The sequence below is a fragment of the Oculina patagonica genome, chromosome 5, assembly GCF_052425735.1.
Source record: "Oculina patagonica isolate OP01 chromosome 5, crgOcupat, whole genome shotgun sequence".
Classification (NCBI taxonomy): Eukaryota; Metazoa; Cnidaria; class Anthozoa; order Scleractinia; family Oculinidae; genus Oculina; species Oculina patagonica.
In genome coordinates, this window is record NC_135762.1 from 1,901,843 (window position 1) to 1,919,821 (window position 17,979).

The window sequence follows — 17,979 nt, forward strand, 5'->3', positions numbered from 1 at the left end:
ACTAGTGGCAATTAAACGACGGAAGTTGTTTCGCTGAAGAGTGCTGAAGTTAGTCACGAATATAAAATGAAAAATGTATGAAGATATAGCTTATCAGTGTTGTGATTTAGCAATGCAACGGGAATATTTATATATCAAAAGCTATATAGTATAACAGAGTTTGAAAATTAAGGAAGCAAAAAATTCTAGCTCATATAATATAATCTTATTTCTATGTCAACTATGATACATGAGTGATAGTAAAATTAATTGCCAATGATTCCAGCTACTCAAATTAAGAACGAGCTATTCTGTTCTGTTCAATAATTGACCTTTTCGAAGTGGAATCTTTAACAAAAACAAGAAGTAAGACGAGGCATCGATGAGTTTTATTAAAATAACACGAGATATTTTTTCAAGTGCATTCCATGTATTATAAAACATTTCATATGATTATTTATATTGTTCTTACAGTTATTTTTGGCGAAACAAAACTTCGAATGACGTCACTTCTCAAATACTAATCAGATTAGATTATTTACAAGATATATAATACTGCATCGAAACAGTGGACTTTTTTTGGATTTCTTCCGTTGCTTTTTTTAGCCAAGAAACGAAGTGTTTTATAATCCTCGTGTCAAAAGTTTTGAAAGTGCCTACTTGCTTCACCATTAGTTTTACAAACTTTTTCACTTGCAAATTAATGTAATCATGATTGATAGCCGTTTTAGAGCAGTAAATATTGCGCATCCTTTGACATTAAAAGAAGCCGCTTTCTCCTGGCTTTATAGTTGTTGATCAAACAATTAACTTAAAGAATGGTCGGTTTAGTTCACAGAGCAGTCATTCAATTTCTTTGTTTCGACTTTGTTGATATTCATGAGCTTTTATGTTCATTTGTTTGTCCGAGTTGTAAACGGTTTCTTGAATAATTAATTTCACCGGCCTCATTTTTGCGTCTTTGTTCTTGTTTTGAAAAACCTAAATACCGTTTGTTTTTGTTTTGTTTTGTTTTTTTTTTCCTGTTGAAAATTCCCGTTTTGATAGAACTGCGAAGAGCCTGGGTGGGAAAAAAACATGGCGATCGAAGGTGAAACTTTTTCATATTATCTTCCTTCTTCGTGTAGCCTTGAAGAAAGTTCAAGGGAAAAACCCTCGCTCTAAGAGAAGAAACGACCTCTATCTACACCCGATAGGAATTTTGGATCAATTTGAATCGATTCAACAGGTAAATTTTAGCGTTCTTAGGTTCAGTTGCTGACCTTGCTCTGCGCACGAACGGTCTGGTTCAGTTGTAGCAAATGGAACAGGAAATTTCCGGTCACACCGGGAAAACGGAGAAAGAGGAAAACCTCTGAAGGTATTCTTTTTGTTCCGAAAAATTTCCAGTAGAAAGGCCCGTTCCAGTTAAATTCCCACCGAAACAACCGGTTTTCCATACAAAAGGAAAGCGCTCTTGTTCCTGCTAGCGATCTCGTTCCCAGGGCTTCTCAAGTGCAACGAAAAGGCCTCGATACTAGGCACTAAATGCGCTTGCGGCCTAGCGCCTGCGGCAGAGCTTTTCTCCCACTTCTTGGAAACACATCTTAGTTCGAAGAACATTTCCTGCAAACAATATTTTCTGTTTTATTTGCAAATGTTCAAGGAGAGAAACGAGGCGCCCCAAAAGGCGAAGAATTTAGCCCGAATTTCCGGTCACGGCCTCTTTTCTAAAGACCTCGCTTCACGCGGAAACCAACACTTCAGTAAATTAGTTTAGAACTAAAGTGGAATTCCGATTTCTCGAAACCCAGCTCGACAATTCGAGCCAAAAGTCGTTTTCCTTGGTAAACACTGGTAATTTTACCCACGATTTTTCGAACTTTCGATTTCCCGAACCAATATTCATTTTCCTTGGAGATTCAAGAAACATGGATTCCACTGAATTACAACAAATCTTTCGTAAATAAAATCACCAACACGTTGACTGCTTGCTGTTCAGTTTTTAGTCACGAAAACCAGATGGCGTCAAAAATCCTGATTTCTCTCCTGTTAATCGATACTCTGGAAAAAGAATCTCGGATTATTAAGAGACGGACGTGTCCTCAACAGCTTAAATTGCACAACACATGCATGCTTTATCTGTCCTAACAGTCCTTACAAACTGAGGCTCGTACATCAATTCCGGACAACCTCGACTTATGCAACAGATAATCAGCGTGATGTATTTTTTCAGGAATATCGCTTAAGGAAAAGCCGGAGTAATCGCAAAACCTGACACAGTTTTTTCGTCCGGACCGTTTTCATCTGCAGTGCAAATCCAATATTTGGCGTTGAACTTGGCGGATATATAAGTGAAGAAATTAATATTGTCAAACATGAGGACACCTGACTCGCATCTCTTCGGAAAAAGCATTCGCAATTGCATAATGTGGGCCGTTCAAGTTCAGGTTGTGTAAAAAACAATCTCGGATGGTGATAAACACTGGCCGGAATTAAATTCTTTACTGCATGTGGCAGCTACTTGTTTAACTAATCAAAAGACATCTCGATATAGTATTTGTCTAAGGTACACTGATGTAGAGAGATACAAACGAGGCAGTCATAAACCTAGGAAAATGGATGCCTAAGATTGAAAAACTAGAGGAATTATGAACCACTATCTTTACAAACTTAGCCTAAATTTTGCTAGAAACGCAATTCTACGCTGAGTATGAAACATTTCAGTTTTAAGCCGAGTTTATCGAAGTGTACATGTGAAGTGATTTTTTTGTCAGTTCTGACTGGTCATCTGATATCAGTGATAACGAAAAAAAATTTTCAGTTACTGCTACTGGCGAGTTTCATTCGTGTATCAAAGCTTTTGAAATGTCTGAACGTACCTGACTTTAGTAGAAACTTCCAGCCCACAGAATGGCAGCCAAGTTTTTTCCCAGTTTCCCCAAGCTCGTTAATAAAACTTTGCTGCAGAGACGACTTAGAGACCAAAATACTTGTTTTCGCGGCGTATTAGTCAAAGCTTTCCACAAACAAAAACTATGAGCCTCGATGACCTGTTATGATATCACTGTGCTATGATCGTGCTCTCTCTTGTTCTCCTTCTACAGAAAACACCGGTTTTAGCACAGAGAAGAACGTCAAGTGGAGTGTCATCGCATATCACGAAACATTATAAAAGCAATCTGCGCAGAAATGTTCTTTTAGCGGCAAAAACCAACGACGGTAAGGCGAAAGTACTTAAGTGTATGCAACGTGCTTCAGATTCCCCGACAATTTGGTAACTGAACTTTGAAAATGATTGGACAATTACAATTAATCAATCTCGACATTGAAAATTAAAAATATACCTTCAGTAAACGCCGATTGTTTTACTAAGTGAAAAACAAATATGAAAGTTAAAAGAAGAAATAACGCCTTTTCCTGGCCCGTTAACAGTTTATTTTTGCCTTTCTGTATTTTCTATAGTTTTAATTAAAGTTTTGAAATTTTTATACTGATTTTTATTTTAACAAATATTGTTCCTGGTTCGTTCGGGTGGTAAGAGAGTATCAGTTATGTTTCTAGAAAAGACGAGGTTTTTTTGACATTTCTCAAAGCTGAAAAATTGTCCCAGAAATAAAGCATACAAATTACTAGGAAATCTGTCAAGGACGATAAATTATCAAGTTTACGGAAATGACTCCTCTTGACTTGTTTTAAGTAAACTTTTGTTACAGACATATGTACTGGCTGATATTGCCAGCCGTCCAGTTATATTAAAGGTCTGTCGATAACATATTGGCTTTGAACCATACCGCCGCGTCCTTGCCTATTTCCGAAATCTCTTACTTTCATGAATGATAAGTGCCAATAGCATCTTGTATAGACAGGAAAGTGATCTATCGAGTTTTGATCACACCTCGGCTCGTTCTGTCATCGACGGAAATCAGTGATAGGTCTGGTAATTTGACAATTGGATTACTTTATAAAAATATAGACTAAAGGTCAGCTGGCTTTGGAATCGACTAGAAATGTGTTATCCCTAAAAATCAATGTCTGTATGAGGTTAGTCGATTCAATATCAGAACTTGCGTCTTAGCAACGAAAAATAAATAGCATTGCACAACTTATGCTTTGTTTCTCACACATAGTTGTTGTAAAAAATAATCTGTACTTCACTTCGAGTGTCCGCAACCGGTTTAGTCGGCTCAGTTTTATTTCATCGCTTGTTGCTGATCCAAATAACGATAAATAATGTCTCTATTTACCGTTTCTTATCGACAATTTGTACTGGCTGCTGTGGTCAACCCTGATTAAGTAATCCTTAAAAAATCAAACGTGCTTACAACAGACAGTAACTGAATATCGAATGCGACTTACGGTGAAGGGTTTCAGTTTTGATTTTGCACGAGTATTAAAGGACATTAAAGGAACGCTTCGTGACCTTGTCGAAAATTTTTGGCACCAACCGAGCTAAACAGACACAGCGAAAATTAACGGTGAAGTGTACTGTACGCTATTAAATAAACTTTCAGCACCTCAGTGCACATTGTTGCTGATAAATTAAGCTCAAATTGTACCATACCTTGCAAATTAGGAAGCAGACATGTTTCTATAGAATTGCAGGTCAGCAAATACATTCAAAAAATTTTGTGCTCTTTTTTTAATGACCTTTAATCAGAGTTGCGAGCAGACTCGTTCCCAGGATCATCGCTCTTACTGGTCACTGCCTTGTCGCTGGGCAGTACGATTGAAGGCTCTAAGAAAGGGCCGTTGCTCGTCTCGTCTCTAACGTTCTCCATTTTCGTTACCAGGGTCTTCCCCTGTTGCTATCCAAGATGGCGGCTCTCTACTAGCCGCCATCTTGGAAAGCAATTGCAAAAGTCGATAACACCCTCCTTGGCGTGAGGTTGCTCGGTGTTTTTCTTTTTGCCTATATTTTGTGGCTTGCACAGCAAGAAAGCGAAAAATCTGGGTGTCTGAATTATTCCCTTTGTTCTTGTCACGGAATAAACAAACTAAACAGTTGCACCGATTGTCACCTTAGTAGACCTTCTAAGACTTGATTCACAGTCTGAAAATTTCAGATATTCTCGGAGAAGATTTTACTGAATCTGCTTTGGACTTTTCCACATCACTTTCCCGCGGATTTTGACTGCCATTTTCAAAATGACAGATTTTACCTTACAGCGAAAATGTTTATCCTGAAATTTGCTATTCTCTAAACAAAAAAGATAAAAAAAACTAGTCGGTTTAGTTGTGTGGATAGCCCACTCACCTTTTGTGACTGCTTTCTAGTGTCCATCAATAGAGGCCTTTAGATTCCATAACGAATACGAAATTTACCACTGAATGAGCGAAACTTTTGTTATAAAGTTGAAGTTGAAAAGAGTGCACGCATAAGAACAAGGGTACTTTAGGCGAGCAACACGTGGTAGCTGCATTAAATATACTAGTTATAGCGTTTTGCGAAATAGGTAAGCTCGTACATGATTACGAAATGGCATAACTATCTTTAGGCAAGCTTAAACACGTCAGTTATATTGATTACAAAGAGTAACTTTTCTTGAATAAATTTTTTTTAGTCGCTGAAGCTTGTGGCAAACTCTCAAAGTCGTTAGTAATCGGACAGCAAACATGCAAGCTGAGTTGGGGATAATAAAAGAACATCGACACTCAGGGCATCAAATTCTCATAACCTAGACCATAAGTAATGAAGTGTGCTGTCTTGGAGAAAACGTGATAACGTGATAATCAAGACCTCCTCAAAGTTATTCCACTCTTGATATTTGACTTGAGTAAAGAAGTGTGACGATAGCAGGCATGTTTTACATACCGCCGTGTATTAAAACGAGAAATGGCTTCCGTTAATAAACAAATATGTCAAAATTGCGGACTTTTACAGAGCTATTTATATAAAAAGTTTTTATCGAGAGCCGTTTAGGAACCACTTACGTTTTTGAATGCACTCAGTTTTAAGATTGCTACAGTATTATTTTAATCATTGGAGTATTGATTTAAATATTGAAAAATATACAAATAAAATTTCAAAGTAAAAATATCTTTGACTCTAAAACTATAGCGATACGAAATGTTTTCAACTGACGTAAAATTCTGATCTTATTGTTCTTTTCCAGCCAATATGTACGCAATGTAAAAAGTAACGAAATGCCAGATATTGCTATAGCGCTATGTTCAATTCAACTCAGTCAAGTGTGTATCTTTTAAAAAATGCAGGCATTCTGCTATCTAATTTTAGGTACTTTTTTCGAGTAGTTTCAATGGAATTTCCGTCTGTCTGTCCTACATGACAAATATCAAGAGTCGGCAAACTCTGAGGAGGTTGAGTGAGCGTTTTTAATTCAAACACTAAAACCCAAAAATCTAACAAACCCGACCATACCGATCGTGCTCTTTACGGCAATTAACAAGTAAGTCGATTTTGTAGATTTCAACGTATAGCTCTCTTCGTTTATTCAGGCTTGTTTTTGCCTTTTCGAAAAGTTATGGCAGAATTTACACTTTGACTAAGGAGGGCTCAATTCGTCATTCGTGACGAATGTAGATTGTTTTAATAGCTTTATCGTCAATACCCAAAACTAGAACTGCAATCAATTAAAACATTCCACATTTGTTTCAAATCAGGAAGCATCTTGTCCCGGAAGATCAATACAACCGATTCGGAAACATTTAAAACATGTAGCTGAAGTGGAAAAAGAATTGTCATTGACTAGCTATTTTAGCTATTTGTTATTTTAGGAATAAATAGTAAACCACGCGGGTCTCGAGACAGCGTGACCGAGTGGTTAGGGCGTTGTTCGTGTAATCCCTTTGGAAATCCCGCGGGTCTAAATTCAAGCCGGCACTAGTGCTAACTGAGTTTGTTCTCGGTAGTCCCGAGTGACCCTCCTTAGTCATGTCAGAACATCAGCTGTTTAGCATCAGGTCAGTTAAAAAATATTGCCTACACATTGAAGACTTACTAACATGGAAGACTTGTACGAGTAGACGTTAAAGACTCCAAGCCTTAAAGTAGTAAATTCAAAGAAAACCTATGTATTAATGTTTACCTTATTCTTTTATGGCAACTGGGACAGCAGGCCAGTCCCAGGAACTCACAGAAACAACTTCAACGACACTTATATATGAAAAGGAAAGAATACTTTCTTATCTTTCCCAGATGCGAACGAACGTTAATAAAATTTGCCTGGTTTGCGTGCAGACGTTCTATTCGTGACAACGTTGACTACAGAAGCTGCTAAATATCTGTTTGGAATTAAGCCGGAAACTTTCAGCGTAATCTGTATAATTCCAGACCTGATAAAACGGCTTACTCTCAAATGTCGACGTGTTAATATACAAAAAAGAAGCTGATGTTCCACGGTTACTAAATTTGGGTCGCACAGCAGGAGGATTAGGCTTTAGGGGAAATCTGTAACTTTGCCTGCTGTATCCTTGATAGTACTTTGCTTTAAGTAATAAAGAAATATTAAAATATTTTTCAGCTGCAAAGAGCTACGTATAAAGAAAGTCTTAACTGATATCAACTGGTGTTCTCAGAGGACCTCAGTTTTTGCCAGACTCCATTACAAAACTGTGGCTTGCACTGACACGCACGTAGCGAGTTGACCTGTCATGACCAGGTCATGACTATCGTGATCCTTTTATTAATCGTATTACGTCTTAAACATGTCTTATTCTTATCTGTCCACTGGTTTAAAAATCTATGAAGCTCCTCTTAATTAAACGGTTGAAAAAAGGGTTTGTGTTTGTTTATGACGCTTGCATAGAAGGTACTCGGCCTATAGTGGACTATGCAGAAAGGCTCTACATTCGCATAGTTTTTCTATGGCCATTTCGGTCCTTTTAAAAATGGACCTTTCAGAATATGTTGAGCAGACCCACCGAACGGTCAATTAATTTTGTTTAAGGGGTTATTCAGGTGAAAATTTTAGAAAAAAGATGCAGTGTCCCTTCTGTAAGTGTGTCAAAAGGGTACCATTTTCTCTCGAAGGAGTATGAAAGAGACTATTTTTCCTCTCAAAAATTATACATGAAATATCGAAAAAGAGCTGAGCCTCCCGATATCCCCCCGCCCCCCGATGGGATGCTATTGTCCATCACAGCTCTCCGGCCTCCAGCGTGAGTTTTTAAAGAAGCTACGTCACGGAGATTTTGCAGATTTTTGGCCTAAACTGTTCTGAAATTAGTGGGTAGGCAGCTTGAATCAGAAATCAAGCTACTGCTATAAATATCGTTTTTTTTTTTAAAACGCGCAGAAACAACTTGAAAAAGTAAGCCTTAATTTTTCAAGTTGCAATCCGTTTCCATATATAAAGCAGTCAAAGAGTTTCAGTGCTCTAATAGTAGACTATCATTTTTTGGTTTCCTGCGACACAAATACAGAAATTTTGGCTGTTCAAAAATCTGGTAAAATCCGTGACACCCCCAACAATTTCTAACACATACACCTGGGCGAGCATTGGAATCTGAAATATGAGCATTTCAGGTGTTGTGTTGTTGCTCGTTTGTTGTCATCTAGTCACCTTTTATTCCGAGATTATCCTTTTAAAAGCAGATCGTTTTAAATACAAAATGAAAATATAAAAACAGATGTCTGTCGATCTAATATAAGTTCTACTGGATTTTCGCCAGTCATTTCGATATCGTTGACGAGAGGCTTATGCACCTTTTCGCACTTATGTCTGAAATTTCGAGGCTGGGGGGAACAAAATTCCCCACCATTTCTGGTGTTAAGTCGCTGATTGCTTTTAGCCTCAAACATCAAAAAGTATTTCCGCGAGCCTCAGTGTGCAGCCTTTGAAATGGAAAATTAATCGATGGTTAATGCTTGAAAATATTTTCTTAGTCTACGGCGATCATTTGGTTTGGTTTAGCAAGGCTAAAGTTCATGGTATGTTAACTGGAAGAATACATTTATGTTGCAGTCCGGCTATCCGTGTATTTTGTGAGCTCCGCGCAAGGGGAGCTGGAGTAAACGGGCCAACTAAACGTTTGAATATACGGTTTAGAAAAATAGTGAAGAAAAGTAAATTTTAAAAAGTGAAGATATTTGATGTCAACTCTCAAATAAATAAGACTTCTAGTGTTTGCTGTTCACATATTTCAACTTAAACTAACACAAGGAAAACTAATTTGGACGTAATTTTATACAAGTTCATATTTGCGTAGGGGTGGTAGGAACCATAATTACAAAAACAGAGATTTTTCATCAAAATGAACGGCGGATTTGCTTTGCGTGTTGTTTTTATAAACCCGCAAAATTCCAGTCGTTAAAACGTATCAATGAAAGTGATGACAAAATAAGCCAAGTCTGCGAATTTACATCAACAACAGCAAGCTTAGAGAGCTGAAAGAATGCGATTAATGGTGAAAACTTATTTTCAAACAATTCGTCGCGTCGCAGTTTTTTTTTTTCGCAGCTAATTATAAATAGATTATTAAAGTAGTGCGAATGGCAAAGAAAACAATTCTTACAGCAGGCTAATGAAACATCGTCTGTTCTTTTAGATGCCCGCTTAGAAGTAAAAACTCTCAAAGCTAGCCGCTTAAGCCTTTCCTAGAAGTATGGCGCGGTGATGGCTGTAATGTTAAGCATTGTTCTTCACTCCGATAGTTGAATACACCGGGCACAAGTTGGAAAGAGTTCCGCTGTTTGCTTACAACAAGACCATTTCTTGTGTCTTATTACTGTCCTCTAACCGTTTGAAAGTTAAATCTTTGGCCAGTTTGGACTGTATTTCCTTGTATCGATTTGTTTATCAAGCATGGCTGCAAAGTTTGTGTGTGAGCCTATCTTGGACAGCTCCGCGGCGTTCCGCCGGCGCGGAACTGAGAAGGAACGGAAATCCTGAAGTATATTGTTTGTTCAATTGAGTTAGTACTAGGTGGAAAACAGTCATTAATCACATTTAATCCATGCAAAAGTAAAACAATTCAACCCTAAAATCTTGATGAGCGAATTTAAATCCTGGCCAATACTTAGAACAAAACCGGACTTCCTCGCCTGACTAACAAGTCCGAGTCAATTCTAGTGGTTGCCCGGGAGTGGTTGACCCTTATTTAGTGGAATTTTATTATGTTCAAAGTAAGCCAAGCACTTGTCCTAAATAAAATCAAAGCAAAGCGACTGTTTTTAATTCGTGTGAATTCTAAGAATTGTTAAGCTATAGCTTACCTGCGGGTCACCGTGACAAATTAAAAATCCGCATCGTTCCGCAATCTCAAACAGCTCTGATTTTTTCAATATCAATAATAAACGTCTTAAGATCGTTTCCCTTCAGAGGTTCCAAACTCGCTGATAACGCCAAACGTTTCGATCCACTACTTTAATAGACCAGTTCGGACGAAGATATGAAAACTGCCGGAGATGCAAAGATATCAAAGGTTACGAAACCCCGCCCGGGTGCAAAACTTATTATGGAATCACTTTATATCCCTCGCGAGCCACCGCGCAAAAAAGAATGAAAAGGAATATTTCGTCTAGTTTTGTTTTTCAAATAACTCACGCTGTGCTCGGTTACTTTTACAAACAAAGGGAAGAATGATGTTCTAAAGGATATTCTAATTCCTGTAGGTGAACTAAAAGTTGTCTCCGAAGTCCGGCAGCAGTTTTTTAATAGTGGCCGAAGGAACTTGTTTCGTCCCGTGAAATTTGTGAGCAACTTGAGGCGCGCAGCAGAAATATAAAACCGCGCGCGAGAGAGAGGTTTCGATGACTAACATGTGTGAAGGGAAATAGTTGCAAAATGTTCAGAAATACAACATTTAAAACTACGTCTTCTTCAGCGTTGGCAGACGCAGGATAATTGCAAATAAATCGAATTTTAATTTGTTCTAGAGGTTATAATAACACTTGAGCTAATGAAAGTGCAAGGGACGGAACTCAATGTGTTGTCCATATGTGTATGATTGTTACTGCTTATAACGTATAGGAATTTATCACGAGCAACGGAAGAAGCCCAGCAAACCGGACAAACAACCCAACAGATATGAATGACAGATATTGAATCAAGGATTAAGCATATAAATAGACAAAAATTACACGACTGAAATAGTTACCAATTTGATAAAGATATCCGCCGATGTTGACTGCGAGACGGAAGGCTGTTGAGAAGTCAACTGTATGCTTCTTGTCGATATCACAAGCGCTTTTCCATCTGACAGCTTTTACAAAAGAATGAAAAGCTAATCAAAGCTTCTGAACTTTTCAACGCACTTATTAGTAGCGGGTTAGGGAGCTTAGAGCTATTGTTTTAGAAATTCTAAGTGAATAAAGGAAAATACGAGCGAGGGTGTTCAAATCATTACAGTGTTGTTAGGACATATGGCGCCATGTACAGATTCGCTTTTATTAGTTTTTAATAGCAGTGCTTTGTGTCAAAACAAGTCACACATTGTAAAATCAATTTTGACAAAGAAATGTCGTGCTAATAACCCTTTTGAGCAATAATTCTTGCTTGTATTATGGATTATCTTTGCGGGGTTGCCTCAAAAAAGCGACTTTTGTCACTTTTTAATCTTTTAATTCCCAAATTTGACATGATTTGCTAAACAGTGGTGTACGCGGCTTTACAATATAATAGACCTGCCAATTATACCCAACGTAATGGACTGTTTGTTGAATAAAAATACATGTAAAATAAACTCTAAATGACATAAGCTGGAAGTACATTGTTTGAGTTTTATTTTGATGCGGCTAAAAATCTCTATAATGATTGAATGTTTGGCATATTTATCATTTATTTTCCTTGGAATAGTTTCCAACCTTTGTAAAAGTATTTGACAGGATCTTTGATCTAGAGCTCATATTTTACTTTAATGCTACATTTCTTGAAATTATATTAAAATAGATAGGGCAAATATAATATTAGGACAGGATCGAAAAGCCAAAAACAGCAGCATTTGTTTAAATATAGAATAATCAAGAGCGTTTTCGATTTCAGTTTTTTGCTGAATTATTTCACACTGAAAATGGAATCGACGAAAAGAAATTGAATCAAGTTTAATCCGAGTCCTGGTCTTTTTAGTTTCTTGCATTTCCGTTTGTTATCAAAGATGGAGTAAAATAGATTTTCCTTAGGAACGAACCGCTTTCCCAAATAAAAATTGGTAGGTGCATGGAGATAATTCAGCGCCGGAAAAAGCTGAACCAAAACAGGTCATTTAAAAACTGGGCTGAAGTTCGTGCGTCCCGTTTCACTGCATTTGAGTACGATTGTGTGCAGAATAACTTGCGAAATTCCTGGAAAAATAGCTTCGTATTTTATGCGTGTAATTACGGATAGATTAAAAAGTGGAACTTAAAAAAAAACCCTGCTGTTAATGAGAAGAGATTATCAGTAATTAAAAATTCATTTCCTTCAAAACGGCAAACGTATTATTATAGTAAAATGAAACAAAACTCGGTGCTTTCTGCGTGTGTCATAATCTTGTTTTCATGGGTGCGGTCCGCAGTGTTTGTGGCTTAATGCATTCGCCGACAGATTTTAATATCAATACAATATATCCCATGTGTGATCGTTAAAAAAGGATAAAATCTTAATCATATGTCGCTTATGATATTTATATCTTTATGCAGGAAAACAAATTTTAGCTGTTATATTTATAGTAATACACATGTTATATACATTATATTCCAATTCTTGAGTTAGAGTAATAACGTTAGAAAGCTATGTCAAAGAGATAAGGCCATGCCGACTTGGGTCAAAAGAAACAATTGGAATTTATCAAATCAACAATTTACATGTGTCCTCTATTAGAACTGATTATTTTTATCTTTTGGGACAATGTGTGTCCGGCAGTGGTCTCCATGCAGGCTGAGTTGGTGACGGAGATAAATTTGCAAAGGATGATTAAAAATGTTAAACACTTCCTCTGCAAAATTGGCCATGGATCTGTAATGTAGAGCCGCCGGCCACGGTTTCCTCTCTAAGCCGGGAAGTTTTTCTTTGGTGCAGGTTGCATTGTTTAGAAATCAGTATACGCACCAACGCCGAGCGGCAAATGTGCCGACCAGCACCCTGACCCTGATGAGACCTGATCAGCACGGAAACACCAGAATCAGCAAATGTGATGAACGAGCGGAACCCGCTAACACTCAACAGCACCAAAAACTCTTCGGTACTCTTCGAGTTGCTGCCCAAAATTAAGCGGTGTGTTAAAATGCGTGCGTAGCTAGTTTTGCCCACAACCATTCAAACCACAACCTCCCCGGCCCTCGATCTGCTGATGGGTAATAGAATTCAGTTCTAAGTACAGGTGTATGCGCTACGCATCACAAAGGGGGTATTATTATAAAGCTGTTGTACTCAACAAAAGATTTTCCATGATTTTCTCTTTAGGTACATGCCAATTTAACTATACTTCTATGTTCAATTAACCTTCCACCCCACCCCTGTGACTGCGATGTGACACTGCATAGGATAGGGTGGGATAGGGCAGGCTACCGTTTAACATGGTTCGTGATCGATGGTTCGACTTTTGTTGGTAGACCACGGAAATTCTTTTTCAGATATAATGGATACATTTCTCGTGCACTCTCTTCAACCAAGCTCCTCGCATATCATCATTGTCTCTAGCGCTAGCTATGTGGCATACTTTCGATAACTTCATGTCATTTTATCATGCAACAAGAGCCGAGCATTAATATGGTCTAACATTTAAACTAAAGTGTGCGGATCATGTCGAATAACGGAAATGACCAGAAAAATGGGACATTAATTTCTTCACAGACGGTATGATCAAATTCTTAGAACTAGTATTATAAGAAATGTATGGAGGCAAGTAAGGAGAAGTTGTATGTTGAAGCCAGGGTTACAGGGTCAAACAGTCTTGTTAGCAACGGATAATAACAACTAAATAAGACGCATTTATTTATGGATCGTCCAAATCCGGAGCAAAGTCCAAGGCTGCCAGCTGCTAAGACTGCTAACAATCCTAACGGAAAGCCAGTTTAAACGGATAACAGGGAGTAAATGCATAAATAGGGATTAATAATTGGACAGTTCAGTTAGGATTTAAGTCTTTAAAGAGACTTGAAACATATCTGTTGTGACTGTCAGTTTCTAACCTTATCACGGAACTGAAGAACTCCATATTGCGATCAACGAAGGAGACTACAGAAAACGCTTTGAATCGGCAAAGCTGCGAGGAATAAGGGAACGATTTTTGACTACTGCAAGAAAAAAAATGCAACTTTTTGCAAGGGACAAATTCCTTCACCATCAACCTCCCTGGTTTTATCTAGCACTTGCTCCTCCCTCTCCCCAGAAAAATCTGAATCACTGAGGCATTCCAAGGGTTTTGGCGAAAGGCAACTTGCTCCAAAATAGCTAAAAATGTAGCGGCAATCTTGTTCCTGAGCATCGACAGCAACTAGCACTGAAAGGGTGTGTATTTGCGACAGCAACAACGTTTCCCTCACCAAATAGGCGACAGGTGGTTGGAAACGAGCGACAAAGCAACAACAGAAACCCCCTTGCTGGAAGGCCTCAACACTCGTAACCGTTTAGGCTACAGTCACGACAGAAGTATTTCTTCTCAGTTTTAATCTCTGTATATTTGCCCTTTATTTCAGTTGAAAGTTGCTGTGGAAGACAAAAGAGCGATATTTGCTGTTTTATCAGCAGATGTTGGCTGGTACAGAGTTAACAATGTTTATAGCCAAACCAGAGCCAAACACTTTACAATGACTTCCGAGTGTGTATACAGGCAGTTGGCCTCCGTTTAATAATATTGATATGGCGAAGCGTCGAACTCGATCGACCTGAAAAGCTATTTCCTATGAGATCTAGATCTAGATGGGCCGTTATTGTATGCTGATTAAAATATTTGACTGGATGTAAATATGACGCCACAGATATTAGTGCAGTCGGAGTAAAGGAGCGACTATTATAACTCGCCATTAGTCCGAAGCGATATTAAGGCCGTGAGCGTGGTACATGCAATTGCGCAACTCGACCACCCCTTCTCAGACCCCTTCTCAGCACACATGCTCGTTCGGATTTTCAACAGGCTGTTGTTCCAGGCGTTCGGTTAGTTGGGAGCAGCGTGGAACAGGCTAGATTTTCAAGGACATCGGACTCCCATTCAAAAGATAACAAGCAGTACACTGAATAAACAGGAGAACGGATCCCTTATAGCAAGGAAAAGTGAAACAGCAACAGACATATGAAACGCACGATTAGATATAGTCGATATACGAATTTAAAATTCACATCTTCCCACTATTTTCCTCTGTTTAGTGGTTTTGCCTTTTCTAGAGTTTTCCCATACAAACCCTCATTTTTTACTGCAGAAAAATCTTGATTTCTTGATCCTCCAGGGGAAACGAAAACTGGTTCGAGAAATCGGGAGCAAAATTACAGAGAAGTACTATCCAAGGGAAACAAAAATCGGTTCGAGAAACCGAGAGTTTCGTAAAACTGAGGATTCGAGATATCGGGATTCTAATGTATGTTTTAATCCTCAAATTTGAACCATTTATGCCTTCCCGTTTTAATTGCGCTGGCGTTTGTGATGGGCTCATGTTTGCGTCCAGTTCTGCTTCGATTCTTTTCCCGCCTTCATCGATCGAAGAAAAACTGTGCGAAATAATATAATCAGTAGAGCGCTGTGAACGGCCTACTCTCCTCTCCGAAGTAAGACTTCTAAATCTAACACTTAAAAATCGTTCAAATAATAAGCCCTCCCGAATCTAAGCCCATAGGCCTATAAAGAAATATTAGGGAAATGTTTGACTTCTTCCAATTTTCACACGCAATATCCCTTCCAAATATAAACCCAACCATTTTAAAACGCAAAGGAGCACCTCCCCCACCCACCTTCCCACCCCAGCCCCGAAAAGAAAACTTGCGAGGGAGACTGGATACCAATAGCAGTTTTCCCAAACATCTTAGCGCGCTGCCGCCAACATGGCGGAGTCCGAGGACGAAGACAGCTCTCTGAACCTGACTGGGTTTTTATTCGGGAATATCAATGAAAAAGGAGAACTTGAAGACACAGAAATATTAGATGAGGTAATTTACAATGCTGGGTAGTTCACTGCTGTTATTGTCTTGAGTAATGTGCAGTTATAGTGGGTGCGAAAATTTGTCAACAAATGAAACTTACAAGATCATGCAAAAGACACATTGTTTATGGCTGAATATTATTCTCATTTTGCCCGATCAGCAGGAAGGGTCGTCTCAACGACTTGACTACTGAAGCCTCGAAGGATTTATGTTTTAAATTTGATCTTTCTTTCCTTACATCAATGATCAGATTATTATTCGGCCTGAGATGTGTTATTGATTGTACACACACCACATCAGGTTATGATTCCACGATCACGGTTTTACTTCATACTAGAATCATCACAAGAATCTTCACTTATGATACATTAGCTTGAATTTCTGTTAGCTTTAAACTTACAAAGTGATTAGTTTTTATAAAGAAACTGTTGTACTGCTTTGACAGGAAAGTGAATTGACACTACCAACTTAATTATTGCTACATGATATGAACTTAGCTCTTGTAGTGAGAAATACTTTCTCCCAGGGTTTTGATAACTGTCTTATTGGGTTGACCATTCCATTTGATTTGACCAGGTCAATGCAATGGAAAAAATATAACACATTTCTAATATTTTGGTTGCTTGGTCAGTTGGAGTTCACTTATCAGAAAGTTGTCAAAGATCTTTTCAAAAATGAGTCAAAACAACTAGACTTAGTTGCAAGCGTACAGACGAGCCCACATTACTAAAGCAAATTCATTTCTAAGAGGTGCCTTGTGTTTAAATTAAAATGTTGTTGGAACATGTTTTTAGGAATCTCGACGCCATCTTTCCCAGTTGAGCTCTCTGAGTGGTTTGGGAAGTCTTGTTCAAGATATTGCAGAGGAGGGAAATAACTCACAGACTCAAGATTCGACAACACTGAGTGAAGCGAGCAGCGGTATGTAGAAATCTTACTGATTTCCCTAAAATGAAATACAAGATTCTTATCTTACAAAATGTAAATATACCACACAATATACCGGTAAGCATCCAGAACTCCATCTGTTAACACTGAGACATCCAAATTAAAGACCTATCTGAACTTGTAAATGTTAAAAGCTTCTCCGATAATTTATAAGCTCCAACCAAAGTCAATTCCCACGATTATGGAAACCTTCGGGACCACAGTTGGAGCTATTTTCAGTAATTCTTGTTTGCTGGGACTTCAACTCCTGTCTGTAATGACAGAGTGTCCATAACAGAGAGGTGGCTGGTAGTGGGAGCGCGGGCCACGGGAGGGAGACGGGGGGGAATGGGGGGCCAGACAGTGGGCCGGGGCCCAGAGAGGGGGGGGGGGGGGAGAGAGGGGGAGGGAGAGCGGGGGGGGACGGCAGGAGTCGGGAAGGGCGGGAGAGGAGGAGGCCGGGGGGGGGCGGGGGGGGGGGGGGGGCCCGGGGGGGGGGGGGGGGGGGGGGGGGCGGGCGGGGGGAGGGGGGGGGCGGGGGGGGGGGGGGGGGGGGGCCCCCACCCCGAGGCGGGAGACGAGCAAGAACCCTGAAACAGTATGTTCAGGGAGGTGTGATTATCTTGAAACCCTGGCATGAGGCTTTTTATGATCTTGTTAACTTATATCTGTTCAGTACCACATGCAATTTTTGTTTCCATTTTGGATTTTTTTTTTTTTCATGCAAAATTACATGATTTTACTTTTACATTTACTTTTCTATACCAGGGCTGTCATTAAGGTTTTAAGCAACCAACAATGAAGTTTTAACTTAACTAAGTGGAACATAGGTCCTTAACTGATGCACGCCACCTTACCTTATTTTGTGTAGTGCCCTTTGCTTCATTCCACGCAAGGTGTTTCCTCTTCAACTTTGCCATTCTTGTGGGTCTTCAGGTGTGCTGGGGTACACTGAAGTTATTAATCATAGCCTTTTACTCTGTATGCAACTGTAATGTAACACCAATCAACATCTTCACCCATAACATTGAGAGAACTCAGCCTTAACAAGTGTTATAGGTTAGGGACCTTAATGACAGCC

The 17,979-nt window shown here is 38.9% G+C and overlaps 1 protein-coding gene across 2 annotated transcripts in view; it reads left to right on the top strand.

The window, feature by feature from the left end:
• The first annotated feature begins 15,861 nt into the window (after positions 1-15,861).
• LOC144654678 (transcription initiation factor TFIID subunit 1-like) overlaps positions 15,862-17,979 on the top strand; it is a 43,395-nt gene continuing 41,277 nt past the window's right edge. For both annotated transcript variants that reach the window (XM_078514882.1, XM_078514883.1), the window contains exons 1-2: positions 15,862-15,977; positions 16,766-16,892. In XM_078514882.1, coding sequence (XP_078371008.1) covers positions 15,873-15,977; positions 16,766-16,892 — 232 coding nt within the window. In that variant the 5' untranslated portion in view covers positions 15,862-15,872. The remainder of the gene's footprint in view (positions 15,978-16,765; positions 16,893-17,979) is intronic.